Below are 21,403 nucleotides of genomic sequence, written 5' to 3'. Positions count from 1 at the left end.
CTAAACTGAATAAATTCACCAACAACTTTAGAGATGCTAGAAGACCTTGGATCCTGAATGACTCGTCTACCCGCCAAAATCATCATCAAAATCTTCTTTTTCTCCATACAAGAACATCTTAATGGAAAACTCACCCGAGAATTGCAATGTGAAGGTGGCCGTGCATATTCGTCCTCTCCTCCGCCATGAGCGCCAAAACAGCGGCCAAGAATGTCTGGACGTTGTTCCAGGCACCTCTCAGGCACGTGCACATATATACTCGTAAAAATACACGATTTTGTTGGTTTTTATTATACTTTGGATTCGTGCTGCTATATATTTCTATAATCAATTATTTGTCAAGTGCAGGTGCTAATGGGTGCGCATTCCTTTATATTCGATCATGTGTATGGAGGAGGAGGGTCTCCATCGAAAAATATGTTTCAAGATTGTGTGATTCCTTTGTTAGACGCTCTGTTTCAAGGATACAACAGTACGGTTATCGCGTATGGTCAGGTATTTCGTCCGTGTAAACTCTCTGGTAAGATGGGAGACTTGTTTTTGATTTGTTCATAAACAATTGTTTTGTTTGCAGACAGGTTCAGGCAAGACATACACCATGGGTACCTCACCAAAAGAAACTTCCCACACAGGACTTATGTTTCAAGTTATGAACACAATATTTAACAAGATTCAGGCTCTGCAACATCAGTCTGAATTCCAATTGCATGTTTCCTTCATTGAGGTCACTTCCTATGTTCATTTGAATGCCCAAATGGGGAGAGTTGTAGGCAGAACACAATTTTATGAGAACAAGAACAAATAAATTATTTATATTTTCACTCTTAAAATGCTTAAAATTTCTGTTTTTTTAAAATTGGCTTAAACGCATTTTTATTAATCCTTCTAATATTATAAAATAATATATGAGAAAGACACTGTAACAAATTAGTTTACTGGTTTTTCATGTACATAACATAGACATGTGTACCAAAAGGCTTGTAGCCAATGGTACCAAGGTGTTAAGGCCATTGTGAGCAAAAATAGTGTAAATTTAGGTGTAGGTTATGGTTTGTGAAGTAAACACAGACATTTGTATGTTAGAAATACATTTTTTTTCTAATATGAACTATTGAAAAAATTACATGATTTAAGTTTGTTCCTTTTGTTCTTGCAATAATAATTTAGTGCTTTGTAACGAACCTCTCCCTGTATATGTGTTTACAATTGGTTCTAAGTAAAGGGTTTGAATGTTAAGATTCTAAAAGAAGAAGTGAGGGACTTGCTGGATTCGGGCATTATTGAAAGACTAGAAACCCGTGATGGAAATCCTGAGAACGTGGTTCCAGGAAAACAACCATTACCAGTCCGCAAAACATCAGAAGGAGGTCTAAGCCTTAGCAGGTCAACAGAAGTTAGTGTTAGTACACAGAGAGAGATGGCAGCTTGCCTTGAGCAGGGATGTTTGAATCGGTCAGTAGCATCAACGGATATGAACAATCAATCAAGGTAATATATTTCCATCCGTTTGTTAGTTACTCTACAACAAATGGGATGAACTTCAAGTTTGTAACAGCCGGTCCCACGCAATCTTCACCATAATTCTAGAGCAGAAGGATAAAAACAAAGACGAAACCAGTTCTAATCAACTTATTATGTCCGAGGAGTATCGTTGTGCAAAATTGCACTTGGTAGACCTTGCCGGATCCGAGAGAGCTAAGCGAGCAGGCTCTGAAGGGGTTCGTTTGAAAGAAGGTTAGTAGATTCTATATACTAATGGTCCCTTCATTTGAAAGAAGGCTTGTAAACGAACAAACATGAACGGAGCATGTTTGTGTTCATTTGTTTAACTTTAACTAAACAAACGGTCAAACACGAACAACTAACTAGGGCTTTAAACAAACCAAGCGTTCAATGAACAGTTCGTGAGCCGTTCAGCGGGAAGTTCGCTTATGTTCGTTCGTTTAATAAATAAACGAACATGAACAAGAAATTTCGTTTGATTAGTTAAACAAACGAACATGAACAGCCCTGTTCGTTCAATTGTGTTCATGAACATTCAGTACTGTGTTCGTGAACGTTCGTTCTTGTTCATTTGTATATGTTGTTCATGAAAGTTTTTTGTACATTTATTTATTTTATCTAAACATTTTATATTCTTTAAGTTATTAACCCTAACATAAAATAGGAAACCATATTCTCTCATTGTTTCCGCATTGCTCCCATTTCCTTTCTCATTATTCACATTGATGAATACATCGATATCAATCTCTAGGCCCTGCCGATTTCATTTGTGTTCGTGAACACATTCATTTCCTTAATGAACAAACACGAACATAAAATCTTGTTTGGTAAGTGTTCGTGAACCGTTCGTGAACACATTATTTCCTTAACAAACGAACATGAACAAGGCCTTGTTCGTGTTCATTCGGTTCGTTTGCAGCCCTACAACTAACTTACATGGATGCAAATACTAGGTGTCACTTATTGGTATTTTCTTGATCATGTTCGTTTGTTAAGAAAATGAACATGTTCGTGTTCATTTATGTTCATTCGTTAACGGTACAAACGAACGGTTCACAAACATAAACGAACGGACATAACAAAGCATCGATGGACGAACATAGCTCAACTAAATCCAGTTAAAAGTAATGTGAATAGCTTGTGGGTACTAAAAAGTTAATAAATTGTACTACTAAGTTGTAATGTACAAAAATTTAAAATGGATATATTTAACAAACATAAACAAACGTAAACTAATCAACATAAATGAACGAACATAAATGGACGTTCAAACATAAGTGAACTTCCCGCCAAGCGGTTCACAAACTATTCATTGAGCATCCGGTTAGTTCACAGGCCTACCTCTATTGTAATCACAGTATTCAGATATATTATTCCAGTTTCTTGTAAATAGGTATTCAAATCAATAAGGGGCTTCTTGCACTTGGGAATGTGATCAGTGCACTAGGAGATGACAAGAAACGGAAAGAGGGACTGCATATACCTTATAGGGACAGTAAACTTACTCGGTTATTACAAGCTTCACTTGGTGGGAATTGCAAAACGGTTATGATAGGTATCTATCTATCTTCCTAATCATATTATGTTCTCAAATTGTTAATACTTCTTATATTACTGAGTGCGGTTTACTTTTAGCGTGTGTTAGCCCTGCTGATTATAATGCTGAGGAAACTCTTAATACTCTCAAGTATGCTAATCGTGCTCGCAACATTCAGAATAAAGCTTCGGTCAGTTTAACTGATTGTTTTTTCTTCACTAATATTTTCTTTGAACTATGGTTTTGCTCAGATGCTTAATTGACCTTTTGTAGGTTCAAAAAGAAGTATTTCCTGCTGACACACACAAGTTAAGGCAGCAGTTAAGATTGTTGCATGCAGAACTTTCACACAGGAAAGAAGCAGAATTTGTTAAAGTGCAGGTATAATATATGTATGCGTTTTTTGTTACCATCGGCACACCACAAACACTTCTTTTGACAATATTGTCCTTTGCATTCTGCAACACTTTCTTATCTCATCTTGTGGTGTGAGGGTAAAGTTGTCAAAGAAGTATTTGTGGCGTACATGTAGGGCTGTAAATGAGCCTACCCGAGCCAGGTTGGGCTCGGGCTTGAGCTCGACTTAAACAAGTCAGCGCGGCCCGGTTCATCTTGTTTATTTTAACGAGCTGAAATGTCTAGCTCGAGCTCGGCTCATAAAAAGCTTGATCTGGCACGTGGCTTGTTGAGCCGGATCACCACATAATACAAAAAGTCTTTTTTTTTTAACATACACATAATACAAAATTTATAAACTAGAGAATTTATTACATTATGTGTTATTTTTGTTTTATGTTTTAATTTTTTAAGATCGCGAGGCAGATTCAAAACATTATATGCATTATTTTTGTTTTTTTTTCAATATTCTTATATTATTATATTATCATCATTATTGTTATTTTTGTATTATTATTTTAAAAGGGTTTAATTTAAACGAGCAAAGAGCAGCCACGAGCCAAGTCAACCTTGGCTGGGGCTCAAACCGAGCCGGCTTGGGTCTGCTCGTTTCAAAACAAGCTTTTTTGATTGAGATGCAAGCTTTTTGAACAAGCCTAGATACATGTAATTTCTGTTGGGTTTATGGAGGCTTAATTGGGCCCGGGTTAGAAGACATCTTTTGTGACAGATTAATTAATTGAAGACTAGTGGCAGGCCTGGCCCGTTTATTTAATTAAAGCCCATTATTAGCTTTCTTGGGTAGTAAGTTGTGAACCCTAGCATGATCTCTATATATTCATTGTGTATTTGTAATTCCTCATCACAGGTGAGGCAGAGGCAATAATATATAAAAGTATCCTGGTTGTAGCCCGTGGACGTAGGTCAGCGGACCGAATCACGTAAATCTCGCGTGTTAATCTTTTTTTATTATTTTCTCTTGCAGATTATTTGTGTTTGTGTGTGTGTTGCAATACCCGAATCCCTAACAAGTGGTATCAAGAGCCGAGGTTACGGTTACACACGGGGAAACACAGCGCTAGAGAAATTGTTTGGATCGAACCTGGGCTACGTTTTTATTTTTGGCAGCCGGCCACTAAATCAACCTAAGTTGTTCGATCGGATCCGTAGTCTAGCACGTCGGTTTTTTTTTGGTGTTGATCTCTAGAAAAGGCAAAAAGGTATATATTGCAATTAGTTTCTTTTTCTTGTGCGTGAAGTCAACACAGCAAGCCACAAAAGCTTAATTATTATTATAGTTGAGCACTTTGTGATTGTTTCACAATTATTTGATTCTCGCAATCATCAATTTGGAGCCAAGAAAAATTACCAACAGTTGTTGCTAGATTCTAGCAAGTCCAAGTTGCTTTTTAGTCAGAAAGAAACCAAGGAACAGGTTTGCGTTTCGGTTCGTTTCAGTTTCTGATTATTAATTAGGTTTGGGGTTGGTTCGTGAGTTTGCAACGGGCTTTGGTCATCGGGTTTTTTGGCCGTTGTCGGGCAGTTTAGCCGAGTTGTTTTGTGGTGATTTGCGGGGGTTATTTTGTTTGTCCGAGATTATTTTTTTCTGATTGTGTTACCTAGATTCAAAGTCGAAAATTCTTAGTTTGAGTTAATGGCTGAGAGTGGTAAACTTCAGATTAAGAAGTTTGATGGTAAAGACTTTGGTTGGTGGAAAATGCAAATGGAAGATTTGCTGGTTCATAAAGATTTGGACATGGTATTGGGTGAAAGACCGGAGAAGATACAACCGGATGAGTGGGAAACTTTGGATAAGAAAGCTAAGGCAGTTATTAGATTGTCGTTATCGAAGGATGTTGCGTTCAACATCTTGAAGGAAACCACAGTGCGTGGGATAATGAATGCATTGTCTAATATGTACGAGAAGCCTTCGGTAGCTAATAAGGTTTTCCTGATTTGTGAGTTGGTGAACACAAAGATGAAAGAAGGAAGTTCACTTACAGTGCACATCAACTTTAACTCGATTTTGTCAAGACTTGGGTCAGTCAGTATCAAATTCGAGGATGAGGTTCAGGCTCTACTACTGTTATCATCATTGCCAAATAGTTGGTCAGGGACTGTTACAGCGATTACTAGTTCTACCAGTGAGTTCACTTTTGATGGGATTCGGGATCTTATTTTAGGCGAAGACGTCAGAAGAAGAAATTCAGGTGAATCATCGGGTGATTTAATGCATGTTGGCAGAGGGAGGAAAAATAACAGAGGTAGTGGGAGCGGGAACAGGAAAAGGAGTCAGTCTAGGACTCGGAAGGATGTGGTATGTTGGAACTGTAACGAGACGGGACACTTTAGGAATCAGTGTTCGAATGAAAAGAATGAAAAGAAAGAAGTCAACACAGCAGAAGAATACTCAGAAGATAAGGCTTTAGTTCTTAGTGTTGAGGTAATGTTGATTGGGTCATGGATTCTGGTGCTTCATTTCATGCTATCCATAGCAGTGAAGCATTGCAGAATTTGAAGGAAGGTGATTTTGGTAAGGTTAGACTGGCGAACAATGATGTTCTTGATGTTACGGGCATGGGTGACATGAATTTAGTTACTTCAGCCGGTTCATGGACCTTGAAGGATGTCAGAGTGATTCCAAGCTTAAAGAAAACGTTGATTTCTGTTGGGCAGTTGGATGAACAGGGACATGAGGTTAAATTTGGGAATGGGCAGTGGAAAGTTGTTAATGGAAATCTTGTCATAGCTCGAGGAAAAAAGAGGGGTTCGTTGTATATGGTCAGTTTATCGTCTGAGGGAGTGACCGAACCAGTTCAGAAGAAGACCAAAGTCCGGTTCACAGAGTCTAGTGGGCAGAAGAAGGTTTGTTTTGCAGGATATAAACCCAGAGCCACATGTCAGATTTAGGTTGAACGTGCTAGAAAAGGTTCAGAGAAACCAGTTAGGGGTTTTCGTGGCAGTGGGAGCACTGGCAGTCGACCAGTCAAAGCTTTAGCCAGAGTTACCAGATAGTGGGTTAAGAGAACCGGTTTTTCAGCAGTTAAAGTCTCTCCAGAAGATTACCTGCTTAATATGGAGAGTGTTGTTTGTTCTCAAGGTATTCCAGGATTTGGCAGTTCGTGTAAGTGGGAGCCGGTAGGGATAGAGAACGAGTCAGCGGCAGTTGTAGCCATGACTGATGTGTTAGAGCTCGGGGGAGCTTCAACGGGCTTTCAGGTTAACTGATGAGAAGGCAGATGCAACCAGGAAGACGAGGAAGATTACAAGAGGTACAAGTTATCATAGCGGAAGGCAGTTTGAAGATTATCAAGCCTCCAAGTGGGAGATTGTTGGGTTTATGGAGGCTTAATTAGGCCAGGGTTAGAAGACATCTTTTGTGGCAGATTAATTAATTGAAGACTAGTGGCAGGCCTGACCCGTTTATTTAATTAAAGCCCATTATTAGCTTTCTTGGGTAGTAAGTTGTGAACCCTAGCATGATCTCTATATATTCATTGTGTACTTATAATTCCTCATCACGAGTGAGGCAGAGGCAATAATATATAAAAGTATCCTGGTTGCAGCCCGTGGACGTAGGTCAGCGGACCGAACCACGTAAATCTCGCGTGTTCATCTTATTTTATTATTTTCTCTTGCAGATTATTTGTGTTTGTGTGTGTTTTGCGATACCTGAATCCCTAACAATTTCCTATTAGAAACTAGAAAGGATTATGATAATGTGCAAACTTGCTTGTAGGATCTCAAGAGAAAAGCTAACTTGCTAGAAACTACCAACTCCGAACTTGAACAAAAGATTCATGAATACAGCAGAAAATGTGCTTCTGTGGAGGCTACCAATTCACAACTTGTTCAAAAGATGCGCGAATATCAAGAAACTCATGTTCAAAAGATGCATGAATATCAACAAACTCATGTTCAAAAGATACATGAATATCAAGAACCTCATGAAGATACAAAAGGCTCACAATGCGCGACCTCTCCGAAGGCCATCATTAGATCTGCTGATATGGAAGCACTTAATCAGCAATCTAGAGAGAAAATCATTGCACTTGAGGAAGACAAAAGGTTATTGCAGATGGAAAGAGACGAGTTGCGAGATGAAATTGCACGACTCGGTGAGGCAACCACAAATGTGCAAACCATGAATGCTCAGACCCATGAACTAGCTACTCAGGCAGGTGTTGTGATCCACATTATCATGCTGCCTTAGACCTCTTTTTAACTATCTGCTAACCTTTTTTTTTATCAAACCTTTATTATACAGATTTCAAATTTGGAAGCGAAACACGAACAGGAGATTGAACTTATCAAGCAAAAATGTCATGATGCAAAGAAAAGGTTGCAAGATGAGTTACACAGTATCAAGTCCCAAAAGGTATTTCTAACCGCATGTAGCTAGGCTTGTAAACGAACCGAACTTTTAGTGAACCGTTCGGTGGGAAGTTCACTTATTTAATAAGCGAATCGACATGAACGATACTTTTTGTTCATTTAGTTAAATGAACGACCATAAACACCTATCTTGTTCATTCATTTATATTCGTGAACGTCCGTTCACTACATTTATTTAAGTTTTTTTCATTTATGTATTCATTTAAATTGCTAGGCCCATTACAATTTAGTCTTAGTTCTATTAAGTTTTTAGGTCCAACAAACTGATCTTCATTTTATTCGTTCATTTACGTTCATGAATCGTCCGTTTATACTACTAACGAATGAACATAAACGAACATAAGCACCTTTATTTTCTTAGCAAACGAACACAAACAAGAAAACCTCAGTCGTTTAACTGTCCGTGTTTGTCGTTTCTTCAGTTTTAAATGAATGAGCACGGACATCCCCCGTTCATGTTCTTTTACAAGCCTAAATGCAGCTTACAATTTCATGAAGTTCCCTGTGTATTTATTTGAATTTTATCTGTATATTTTGTATTGTATTACAGGTACAGTTACAACAGAAGGTTAAATACGATGAAGAGCAATACCGGCAATGGAAGACTAATCAAGAGAAGCAAATGGTGCAGGTGAGTGACTTTTGAGTTCATATATGCTTACAAAGAATTTTCAATGTAACTAGTTGTTTTTAAGCAGTTAAAGAAGGATAGCAGGAAAACTGAAGTCGAATTGCAAAAAATGCATGCTCTATATCAACGCCAAGCACAGGTAAATATATTGCTTTCAAATGTATTTTTACCCTTTAATTTCATTTAAGACTGGTCATAAACCCTTAGGTTCTTCAAAGGAAAACAGAAGAAGCTGAAAGAGCTACCAAAAAGCTAAAAGAGTTGCTTAAACCAAACAAAAACAAACTTCCCACACGCCGTGAAACTATCGGTAAATAAAAATCTCAATGGAATTTTGTACACGTTCTTTTCCTGCTTGGGTTAACTTTCACTCTCTCCACTTTCTCTTTTAGCTCAACCTAGAGGACAAAACCGATCCGGACAGGTAGCTAACTGTAAACCTTATGTTCCTGCAAATATTATTGTCTCTCTTAGAGAGCGTGTTAGTAGTTAATACGTAATTAATATTCCATATGTAGATCAAAACATTGAAGAGATGGCTTGATAATGAACTTGACAAAGTGATGCATGTGTATAAACTCCGCACCGACCATGAAAAGCAAACTCTGAGACATGCAAAACTTAAGGAGGACTTGAGCATTCTGAAACAACAGGATAGACCTTCTCATAGGCAACCCAGCCCTCAGAGGTATATATAATATTTGCTACCAAAAATTTGGGGTGTGCACAGGTCGGTTTTGGGTTCAAACCGAACCGAAAAATAAAAATTCAGCTTTTGAAAACCATTCGTCTTTATTTGGGCCTGAAAATTTTGGGAGTTTGAGCCTAAAACCTTGGGACTTAATCTGTCAGTTGATTATAATCGATTAATATACATTTGGGCTAAAATATTTGGTTACACTATTAAAGTCTTAAAAATGATTCAAAATTAAAAACGAAAATCTATAAATTCGGTTCAGTTCGGTTTTTTCGGTTTTAATCACATCCAAAACCGAAACAAAAAAGCATAAATCAAACCGTTGGTTTTGGTTTGAATCCGATTATTCCAGCCAAGATATATCAGGTGCTGAGTAATGGTGTTAATTGTCAAATATGGTTTTTGGTGTAAGAGGAGGGCCTTCATTGTCACCAAACACGCGAGCAGTTAGGATCATATCACTTGAAAGCAAGGTGAAATCTTCTTCAACCGCCCTTTCTAAGCTGTCTTCACAGATTCAAGAGGCAGGGCGGGGACACGATCCTGCTTCGGCTGGAAGATGGAAGGCGTTACACTCCCTGGGAGACGCAAAGGATTTGCTTCAACACTTATTCAGTACCGCTGTTGAAGCAAGGTAAAATTAAAAGTACAGTATTCCAATTTCTCAAATTCTAATTTGTTTGTACTTTCGGGTTACTAGACGCCGGTTGTTGGAAAAGGAATATGAAACAAAGGATAATAGATATTCTGGTTCAACTGCAACACAAACAACCTCTATTCAAAGTGCAAAAGTAAGTTCAGTAACAAAGTTGAAAGAACTTGAAGAACGGAGTGTGTGGACCACAAGGGATAAGACACCTTCAAAGAAATCAAAATCTCTTACAATCGACTCGGCTCCTTTAAAGGTAGGAATTATGAAACCGTGATTCATTTCTTCTTTGTTACCTTCGGAGCTAAACAAACCGACTTCCTCATTATCTTTAACTATTGGGGTCGTAACAGGGAAAGGCTACAACTGCGATAGATATTTTTGCAGATATTGGTATCGAATTTCCATTACCATTCCCAGAATCAAAGGAACTTGACTATAAGCCCGGAATATGCAATAGGCCACTTCAAGTAGTTGTTAAACAAACACAAAAGGTGAGCCTTTTGTTTGTCAAGGTTTTGTGAACCTTTCGATTACTTTGCATTCATTTTCTCAACGGTATGTCGATTGGTACAGATGATACCAATCGCACATGTGCTGATGAAAAACTTGCCCCTTGGCGAACAGATGGGGAAGATCTCGAGGTGGAGGCGAAGTCACGATGAATGGCTGATACAGTTCAAGTGGAAGTGGCAGAAACCATGGAAGCTATCACACCTCATTAAAACTAACGATCGGGTAAGAAACAGTGATGATAAATTGAAGGATCAAGATTTGTCTCTCAGGCTTGGTCCAACCACTGGATCATCTCAATCTTGTTAGAGGTTTTATGGTGAAGATGTGCAATGATCATTGAGGTTAAAGTTTAAACATTCATATTATAAATTCAAAGAGGGACACATTGTATCAGAGTTAGGATCAAAAGGAAAACTGAAAGTTTTCAGTAGAACATTATTTGTAAATAGTAGTTATCTTCATTTGGTGAAGGTTAGCAGAATTTTGTATTATTTAGTTCAATCTCCACGAAACAGGAATCGAACAATGTATGTATTTCATTTGTCTCAGAACATGAAACTATCTTCTGACTGCCACATACGCTAGTAAATGAACCGAATGTTCAGTGAATCATTCGGAGGGTAGTTCGTTTATGTTCATGAACATCCATTCCATTAATTTCGTTTATGTTCATTCATTTACTTTCTTTCGTGTTTGTTCGTTTATGTTCATTTATGTTTGTTGGTTTACATGTCATTAAGTTCGTTCGTTTATATATTCATTTAAATCTTTTAGACCTATTACAGTTTAGTTTTATGAGAAAAAAATATCACCTATTACAAGTTAGTCTAGGTTTTAATTTTATTCTTTTTACTCTTTTAGCCCTAACAGATTCATGTTCATTGGTGTTTACTCAATTATATCTGCTCGTCTATTATGTTTGATCGTTGGTGTCATTTATGTTTATGGTCGTTTGTTTATAATACTAACGAATGAACATAAACAAACATTAAAACGAACAAGAAAACCGTGTATGTCTAATTGTTTGTGTTCAATCGTTTGTCGTTTAAAGTTAAACGAACACGAACATGTCGTGTTCGTTTTTCATTCGGTTTGTTTACAAGCATACCGCCACAAGTTGCCTCGATGTAGACAAATGCGAATTTAAAGACAAGTTATGACTAATTAAAACGTAATATTAAAGATAAGTGTGGATATATAACAGAAATTGTTGGGATCTTACTTCAAATATTAATACTTAATCTTCACGAATAGCCAACATCCTCCTCTTCACCAACAGCATATCATACAAAAACGTGACTTGTCGCTATTGTTCCGTGGTTGCATATACAAAATTATAACCACAGTCTACAATAATATAATCATTTCCTTCTAGTTTCTTCTTGTACTTAGCCGTTATGACTGACTTATCAGTGGTCATACACACGGTCATACACACGGTCTCCTTAATCTCTTATGCATGTAATCAATATCAGTGGTCATACACACGGTCTCCTTAATCTCTTGTAACATCTTCAACACTTGTCTCATCACGGGCCTTTGTTCGGGTGATGTCATGCTACAAACCGCAGCTACTTCAACAAGCATCCTGAGCCTATTATTATTTGCCATGTCATCATTCTCCCTCATTGCGCTCACCCATTCAACCATATCCTCGGAGACCAGGTGTGGATGCTGGGACGGGTGCCTACCCGATACAAGCTCTAACAAGAGGACTCCAGATGCATAAACATCAGACTTGGTTGTAGCTCGGTTGAAGGATGTTCTTAACTCTGGGGCTTTGTAGCCTGTGGAAATGGACTCGTCTATACAAGTGGGGTCCGCGAGGACCAACAGGCAGTAGTCGGTTAGACAAGCTTCAAAGTCAGGACCGAGCAGAACGTTGGAGAATTTAAGGTTGTTGTGAATGAGTCTAGAGGATTGATGGATGTAAGCAAGGCCTAGTGCTATATCTTCGGCTATTTTTAAACAGGATGTCCAGTGTAGTGGCTTTGCCCTTGTTGATTTTGATCCTGTTAATGTCATTTAATATATGAAATGGACGAATAAGATTAAGTTGTAGTAAATACGTAGACTAGCTTTTTTTTTACATGTAATACTAGCTTTTGAACCTATGTATTACACGGGATTTATCAAACGATAAAAATAAAAAAGGTCTTTTATTTCACTTGTGATTCTCAAAATACTTATGAATTAATTTAATGTAGACTTAGAGGAAAAACAAATGGGTTAACGAAAATTACTAAAATGGCATGGTTTTGGAAATGTCAGGCGTTGATTTGCAAGAAATTTAAAAAATATGCTAAAGTTGCGTAGTTGGTCAAACCTTAGGTACGAAAATGACACTATGTTATAAAATCCACACTATGTTATAACCCGCTTGACAAAATGATTTTGACCCATGACCCATGGATAGCTAGAATGAATGATATGAGAGATTAGAAATTAGGAGAAATGTAGGCTTGACACCTAAGCTTCAGCATTTTCTTTTATTAGTATTGTAAGATAAGATAAGATATCCCTAACGGTTATCCAAACCTGACACTAGATAATCTGTGTCATCACGATTAGGGATGGGCATAAACTGAATAATCAAACACGTTGAGAAACTGATCGGCTATGTTTTTTCGGATAGCTGATTTTTATGGTTTGGTTATTGTTATAAACCGAATTAACTAAAACAATCTTCATATATTAGTTATAACTATAAATAACCAAAAATTTGCATAATATGTTTATATGTCGAAAAAGTTTTGAAAAACTTTTATAATTTTTTTGAAAAACCAGCTTTTATAACTTTTTTATCTTTATAAAATAACATGTTATATGTCGAAAAAGTTTCCTTATTATCTTTTATACATAACCATCTTTTCAAATAACCGAATTAATCTAACCGTCTTTTCAAAATTCCTAAGTTAACTAAATCGTTTGTAATCACGCCGATTGTTTATGAAAATCTAAAACCTAAACATACGTATAGGTTCAGTTGAAGCCCATAACGAATCAAACCAAGCCAAACCTAACCAGCTCGCCTCACCCCACCCCTATAATCACGTTAACGTTATGCTTACTAGTCAACACACTTTGTTTCCAGTGGGAAAGCACGTTACCCATACCGGTACCTTTCCAATAAAGTTCACATGCTCTATGTGACCGAGTCAAACTCAGTGAGTGAACTCACACAAACAGTAAAATGATTAACAGTGAACTCACCATAGATCAGGTTAAACTAAACTGCCGTTAGCTTGATAATCATAGATCACAAGCCTCTCTTGTTTCGCCTGAAAATAAGCCCTCACCGGAACCAAATTCGGATGTCTAAGCCTTCCAACCACCTCCAAATGCCTTTCAAAACCTTCACCAGACGTTATCGCCGTCTTCCCGGCGTCAAGTCTCTTCACCGTCACAGTCTTTTGGTTTTCCATCACTGCTTTGTACGTCGTTCCAATCGTTCCTCTCCCTAACAACTCCGCCGATGCTGACATCAGCTGTTCCAGTCCGTACATCTCCGTCTCACCGTCACAGAATATCAGATTACCTGTTCTCTCACGGTGATGTTGAGGTAATTGCAGTTTCTGCTCTTTAATTTCAACTTCCTTGTTAATAATTGTCGCTGTATTGCTCCTGTTTACGTTATCGCTATCGATTTGAGTTTCATTTTCTGCATCTGAACTTAACGCAACTGATTTAGTTCTACGTTGATAGCTTCGTTTATTCAAAATAGTGAAAATCGATAGTACAAAAGCTATAATGATTAGGAGTCCGATTATAAACCCTAGGATTACGCCTACTCGCTTATGCCTCTTTGCCGCCGGTGGAGAAACAGTTAAACCTTGCGACTCTGCGTTTTGCATCACCGGTGCCGGAGCCGTAAAGCCTGACGGAGCATCAAAGAACGGAGACTTTGTCTCGCATATTTTGTTAAGTATCTTCCCGCAGAGGCCAGGGTTTAGTAAATACGAGGAGTTATCGAATCGTGTAAGCGCAGGCGTTACCGGTATTGCACCGGTGAGGTTATTGCCGGAGACGTTGAATGCTTGGAGAACGGTCTGGTTAAGCGGTGGAATTGAGCCGGTGAACCGGTTCCATTCCAGGCGGAGGAAAGTGAGCCGGGATAGAGAATTGAGTTGAACCGGGAGTGAACCGGAGAGGTTGTTGCGAGCGGGATCAAGTGACTGGAGCTGGTGGAGTGAAGGTAGTGACAACGGGAATGAGCCGGAGAAGGCGTTGTGGTCAAGGAATAAGGTTTTGAGGTTTGTGAGAGTGGAGAGGTCTGGTATGGAGCCAGTGAGTGAGTTGTTACGGAGGCTGAGGACGCGTAGCTTGTCGAGCCGAGACAATGTGTTGTCGGCGAAGATGCCGCTCAAGCCGCAGCTCTGGAGGACGAAGCGGACGACTCGGCCTTGGACGCACTTGACGCCTTGCCATTGGCAGTAGTCGAGCCGCTCGTTGAGGTTGTAGAACAGGGTGTTTTGAGTGTCGGCTTTTAGCTTGAATCTGAGAAGGGCGACGGCGTCGGAGGGGAGGAGAGTTTTTACTGGGCTTGGATCAACGGCGGCCGAGAGTGTGGCGGTGAGGAAGAGAATGAGTGGCAGGATACGGTGGTGGTGGTGGTGGTGGTGGTGGAAGGGTTTAGGTAGGGTGCACATCGTTTGAGGAGTGGACTAGGGAGAAAGTGAGTTGTCTGGTTTTGTCTGCTTTCTACTTGATTGAATTCTCAAGGAAGTGACATGACTGATGACATTCTGCAGCTTCATATCAGAACTTAAAACTAATAATTAACACACAGCTTAAATGTGAAATGTCAAATATGCATTTAAGGAAGACTTTGCTACCAAAAGTACCAGCGGTAATTGGTAATTTTTTAAGGTTGTCGGTTTTAGTCTTGTCTGCGATGAAATATTATGCATGAATCAGGGTTTTTTATGACAGCGGAAATTCGGGTGGTGGGTTTTTCTTTGGAATTGGTGGCGGGCTGGGTCACAACGCAGACAGCAATCACAAGCGTGGATAGCCTTTTTTTCCTGTATGTGTACATTGGCCAGGTTTCGTTTTGATCATTAAAAAAAGAAAGACTTTGGTACTCCAAAATTTCATTGGGCCATGTTTTATAGTTTATTGAAGATGGTTAAAATGGACGTGTTATATGCATGATGGTAAAATATGATGTATGGAAAAATAGAAACAAATATGAGGTGGAACTAAAAGAACAGTTGGTATGTTAAGTGTTTGATGTAACACACCTAAATACTTCGATTTAAAAAGGAGAGGTTTAGGTTTCAGATCCCAATTGTGAAATAAAAATAGGAGTTTCAGGTTGGATCATGGTGTAAGAATAAATATATGTATTTATATATTCATATGTGATCATCATTATCATTTATATAATAATAGATCAAAATAATTAAATTATGTCTCCTTATTAGCTAGGCAATTTTTGATATACCATATTCCGTAAAGGTATAAAGTTAAAAACGCCCGGTGTGTATCAGCCCCATTCATCCAAATGACCAGCATTGATTTGATACCAAAGCACGGTCCTTGGAAATAATCAACCTGTTCGGAGTTGCAAAAAATATAATTATGTTGATTTATGACATTAAAAAATATGATGCAAACTTACTTACAAAAGTTTAAATAACACACCACTGTTGGGAATATAGAGATCCATGTTTTGCCCTTCTTCGTTGTTTATCTATGCAAAGATCTTCAAGAACCAACTAAATATAAAACCAAAAACAATAAAACACATAAATGAAAAGAAAAAAAAAAGTCTATAAACATATAAATATTATATAAACTATTCCAAAAACTCGATGTCTTTTTCTTCTGGTTTGATGTCGAGATTGGCTTGTTTCTTCAAATCCGCATAACTTAGAAACGATTTTGTCATGAGGTCGTTCGTCTTCGCTGGCATCTCAATTATATAAACACTAAATGGAATGGCAGAGCCACCAATTTCCGCTCACCACTACCACAACATCGACGCCACCTATCCTGCTTGATTAAATCGAGAAATGCACCACCAACGGTCACCTCCTTTCCAATATTCCTAGTTAGGGTTTTCTGCTTCCTGTCTCACCCATGGCAAACACACAGAACTCTACAGTTTGCACCAAAACCTGGGAACCAAGTCACCAGCCATACTAAACTATTTACAGGTTCCATGTTGACCCATTACATGGCCCACCCATGTTATCGTCTGTATAGAAGATTGAAGGCATAAAAACTAACCTTATCAGGTGCAAATTTCAATTTTGCTTTTAGTCTAGTCAGCAAAGTCATCTTCATTTTGAGTCATTGTTAGCCGATGGAGGTCGAGTAAATATGGCTTTGACACTTTCTCATTGTTAGCCGCCCATCGGCATCTCTCGGGCTTTGGTTATGATCTGGTAGGACATGTATGATGCTTGGAGATGATTGGAAGTGATGGGGGCTCTCCTTGCTGCTTTGAAAATCGCTTGGAAGGTGAATAATCGCGTCTAGGGTCGTCCAAATGTAATATAAACTCAAACCCTAACTTTCACGATTCTGGGGACCATCACGTAGCGTGATGGTCTCCTCTCCTGGTCTATCGCGCTATGCGATGGACCAAAGTCAACGCAGACAATAATGAAGGGCATCGCGTAGCGCGATGCCCTGTCTTCCACACCCATCGCTCTACGCGATGGGTGGCTTCAGTCAGCAAGTCTATAAAACTGTCTCGATTTGCGTGCTGGACATCCCGGGTCTTCATTCTATGCTCGTACAGGTCCAAATTAAGCGCGTTAAGTACCTGTGACCTGAAACACAATAAACATGTATGAAGTACCAAAGTTCCTAAACTAAACTAGTAAAACGACTAAGTTAACAAACTAAAATCTATACAAATAAACCGAACATCACATCCCCACACTTATCTTTTGCTTTCCCTCAAGCAAAACTCTAAAGTGAACATTAACCGCCATCATAGGTCAACCAATTATCACCATTAATACTAGTAAGGTTTAAGGTCATACCCAGTTTCCCAGACTGACACTTTCTAGATTGACAACCCACAGATCAAGTTAATGCTACAATAAAACCCTAGAATCATCCAGACAAGTGTACTTTGTTTCCGGTTAAGGCATACATGTTCACACCCCTCACACTATCAACACTCCTCTCGGTTTAATATCTGGACTAGCAAAAGATGTGCCAGTATATGTCTCTGCCCTCAAATACCTAATATGAGTTACAACTTAATATGCTTGGAGGTCAGTCTTATCTCCACCCATTAACCACCGGTTGCATAAAGACTCGGACTAAGGGTTTTGCTATGGCTTAGGTTTGGGTGCGGATTAGGCATATTTAGTGACTCAGGTGGATGAAACCCAGTTAAACAAACCAATATACAGACTCACGAATACAACGAACTAATTACACAATCAACTGCTATTTGCATACTCGATTGCTAATAATAACTTAAATACTAAACTGATAACTTCTTTTTGTCTTTTTGCTGATTTTTTCAATTTTTTTTTCTGATATCAATAATAACTGAAATGACTGATAATTACAACTCAGACTTTGACAACTTTACAACTCGCCTGACTAAGTACAACTCGATAACGAACTGGATTTCATCACACATGTAAAAATAAAATAAAGGCCAAGGTTGAATGGTGTGTAATGTTCAGTTTAACAAACGAAAAAGGAATATGGTCCAAACGGGCTCCTAGGGGATAATGTCAGGTAAGGAATTTATTTAGTGAGGAAAATATGTACGGAATGGGTTTTCTAAAGTCCTAATCTCCATACAGGTGGTGGTATTAAGATCTCGAAAAACATGTGACAAACAAGTTCTAATTCTGTAAAACATACCGGTTTCCCTCAATAAATGACAAGACATGTTTTATATCTATTATATAATATGTGTATTAAGTATAGGGGCTAATCTCACAATATGTCTGGAAATATGGGCTGCCGATATGAAACATGTATACCCGTCCCCTTGACTCGTTATCCCGGCCTAAACGATTCCATTTTCAACTTCTCATTTTAAAAACATTTATTGGGAAAACTATCGAGAAGCTGAAAAACCAACCATGACCAAAAACCTCTAACTTGGCATTAATAGCAATAAGTGACAGTTAATAACTTAAGTTTCTGAATACTGTTCGAGGTACTATTGGGCTAAAATTTTCAATTTTCCCCCATCCCCACACTTGAGGTTAACATTGTCATCAATGTTAAAATAATAATAAAACAATTAATAATCATTTGGGGGACAGGGTTGAACTGACAGTTTGACCACTTAAAAACTCGGGGAACAAATGTGATGAACTAAAGCAAATTATACAATTACATTTCTAACAACTAAAATAAAAATAACAAAATAGGTTATGAAACTGAAATCCCCTGATAATAAAGACAATGCAATGCTAAACTCGGCCCACAACTCTCAACACACTCGTGACACATGTCTCCACCACTGACGAATACTGTCTAACCAAATCTGCACAAATCTCGAGACATGTATAAGCAACCACTCACAAGTATAAGACTTAGGTTTTTTGAGAGTTAATATTATTATTATTATATTATAAAAATCATTACCAAGCCGAGTTAGTCAATTTCATAAAAAAATTTGTGAATTAATTAAAAATAATAAAAGATCTAACTCACTTTCGTAGGAATCACGGTTACATTTAGCGTATGCAACAAGCCCTTTAAACCCCTCGGTAGCCCGGGTGGACGAGTGAGGTCTCGTGAGGGTTTATAGTGAACACACCCACAAAGTTCCAAAAGCAACACAAACATATAAACAAATATATGCAAATATACAAATCAAACACAGCAGACAAACATCACAAGATATATACAACTGTTACCCAACCGGTTACCCATACAAGTTTCCCAAATATAATATTATACAGACCATATGAATAAAAACAAAATAAATGGAAAACAACCAAAAACAACAACTGACGTCTGCAGCCATCTAATCTCCTGTCGTGGGGTCAAGCTGATCAGCTGCCTGATCCGACCTAGATGCCTCCGCCTGATCTCCAGCCTGCTGATGTATCTGTAAAGATGCTGGGATCGGTACCTGCAGATGAGTAAATAATATGCGAAAATAGTCATCCTGGCGGGCCATATGGGCCCGCATCTCTGTCTGCATAGCCTGTTGCTGCTGATGAAGTGTATCCAATGTGACTAGCTGCTACGGATGCTGTGGCTGGCGGAGCGGATGCTGCTGCTAGGGTTTCATGATGTACGGGACATAGACGGGCTGTCAATGAGTCGGGATACCTATCTGAAGCGCGACAGCCGCGTCAGTCCCCGGAGGTGGTGGTGCCTGAGGACCCTATCGGACCGGGACAAGTGCAAGCGGATCATGAAGCTCGCAAATCCCGGCCTTCCAGACGTCCTCCAATGCGTACGGGGCCGTGGCAGGCCCTTGGGTAAAATAATCGATCGGGTAACGGTCAAATACCCCGACGCGCTCTGCTATACGGGTGATATACGGCCCCAACGCTAACCTGGCTGACTGGCCCTGCCATGCACGGCTCCGGGAGAACGACGCGAGTAGCAGCGTCGCTATATTGGCCTCCCGGCCGGCAATCATCGATAGCAAACATAATAAATCGGTGTTGCTACACTTCTCCCTGCCCCGAATGATGGCCAACGAGAGAGGAAGCAACAACACGATGCAAATAACGATAGACGGGGTCTCGGATAGATGACTCGACCACGGTGCTCGAATGTGCCCCGTCTGCTATCGTGGCCCAGAACTGGCCCAACTGGGCCTTAGTCAGCCAGAACTCCCAGTCAGTCGGTGACCTAAGAGTGTAGCCCTGAATGCTCGTGATGAACTCCGGGGTCAGCACCTCCTCATTGGTGTAATAGCCAGTGGCGACGGAAAACTAAGGTACTGACATCTCAAAAGTCTGTCGTCCCAAGGCGAAAGACACCGCATGGGGCTCGGAGAAATCGGTGGGTGCGTGTCTGAAAGTGGAAAAAAACTCACGTGTGAGCTCGACGTACTGTGCCGAGTCGCACGTGAGAACCTGGACCCACCGATCGCTCAATCGCTCCCGGACGGCCTCCTCCTGATCCACTGCACGAGGCAGTGTCCAGTCGATCGTCTGATGTCGGAGTAGCTGCATCGCCGCGAAACGGCGATACAAAGTCTGCTCCTCCGACAACGGAGCGAATCGTAAAACGATATGAGGGATAAGGCGGTCGTCCCCCATGATCGACTCCCGAACCGTATCGGGAGTGATCGGGATCTCGTCCCCGTCGTACCTAATAACCCGTGGTGGACGCACCACGGGCTGCGGGGGCTCTGGAGCACCTCTCGATCGGGCAACGGAACCACGTCGTCCCGCGCCAGCTGGCCTCTGTCGCTTGCACCCGGCGGCGCCTGAAGAAGGTCCTGGAACTTCCGACATACTGCACGAAACATATGGAAAATTAATAAAGGACATGAAAAACGAGAAAAATTCGAGATATCCTATTTACATCTAAAATCAATCCAGGTGTCGCCTCCTGAATGGAGATTGAGTATGGGCGGATAACCCAAATATAATTTACGCTCCAAATTCCAAGACACTACAGACGACTCGACTCGAACAAAACTGACTTGAACTACACGAAAATAGACAATGTCTCGAAAAACGTGCAATCACAACGAAAACATAAATCGGGGATCACAGAATCGGACGGATCGGGCCTCAAAATCCATTTATATTATTATAGTAGTATTAAATTAAATTATTATGTTATATTAAAATATTATTAAATTTATAGATTAATTATTATTATTATTAGTATTATTCTTATATATTAAAATATTAGTGTTTATTGGTGGTGGTTGTTGATTTTGGGGTTGTTGATTGGTGTTTATTGGTGGTGGTAGGTCATTATTTGGTAGGTTTTGATTATTCGGTGGGTTTGGTTCGGGTTGGAAAACATTAATTTCGGGTGGTGGGTATTGGTTTTGATTTTGGTTCTGGTTCTGACCTTCCATATCCGCCTGTCTGATCTGAGCTCGGTTCTGCCGAGCTAAACGTTCAATCTCTAACTAGTAAATCAGTGAGGACCGTCTCCCTGAAT

The 21,403-nt window shown here is 39.4% G+C and overlaps 1 protein-coding gene and 1 pseudogene across 1 annotated transcript; one reads left to right on the top strand and one right to left on the bottom strand.

The window, feature by feature from the left end:
• Nucleotides 1-121: 121 nt before the first annotated feature.
• LOC143631179 (kinesin-like protein KIN-4A) lies at nucleotides 122-10,638 on the top strand. Its single transcript, XM_077100020.1, has 19 exons — nucleotides 122-241; nucleotides 349-495; nucleotides 575-724; nucleotides 1,238-1,488; nucleotides 1,556-1,734; nucleotides 2,897-3,058; nucleotides 3,139-3,230; nucleotides 3,314-3,421; nucleotides 7,176-7,622; nucleotides 7,704-7,814; nucleotides 8,382-8,462; nucleotides 8,530-8,601; nucleotides 8,670-8,772; nucleotides 8,855-8,886; nucleotides 8,981-9,150; nucleotides 9,572-9,793; nucleotides 9,860-10,052; nucleotides 10,162-10,302; nucleotides 10,385-10,638. Exons 1-19 carry the CDS (start codon nucleotides 122-124, stop codon nucleotides 10,628-10,630), a joined length of 3,027 nt encoding a protein of 1,008 aa, XP_076956135.1. The 3' UTR covers nucleotides 10,631-10,638.
• A 1,114-nt stretch (nucleotides 10,639-11,752) lies between these two features.
• LOC143631178 (putative inactive receptor kinase At5g67200 pseudogene) lies at nucleotides 11,753-15,121 on the bottom strand (annotated as a pseudogene).
• Between the last annotated feature and the right edge of the window lie 6,282 nt (nucleotides 15,122-21,403).

The sequence above is a fragment of the Bidens hawaiensis genome, unplaced genomic scaffold (assembly GCF_021521415.1).
Source record: "Bidens hawaiensis isolate Kalapana, Puna unplaced genomic scaffold, B.hawaiensis_p1.1 tig00005959_1, whole genome shotgun sequence".
Taxonomy (NCBI): domain Eukaryota; kingdom Viridiplantae; phylum Streptophyta; class Magnoliopsida; order Asterales; family Asteraceae; genus Bidens; species Bidens hawaiensis.
Note: the sequence above shows the minus strand (reverse complement) of the source record. Positions and strands in the feature narration are given on the sequence as shown.

Excerpts from the sequence above, each read along its gene's own strand:
- LOC143631179 (XM_077100020.1), top strand. The coding sequence starts at position 122 with ATGGAAAACTCACCCGAGAATTGCAATGTGAAGGTGGCCGTGCATATT. Across the intron at positions 242-348 it reads TTGTTCCAGGCACCTCTCAG|GTGCTAATGGGTGCGCATTC; the intron begins GCACGTGCACAT and ends TGTCAAGTGCAG. Across the intron at positions 1,735-2,896 it reads AGGGGTTCGTTTGAAAGAAG|GTATTCAAATCAATAAGGGG; the intron begins GTTAGTAGATTC and ends TCTTGTAAATAG.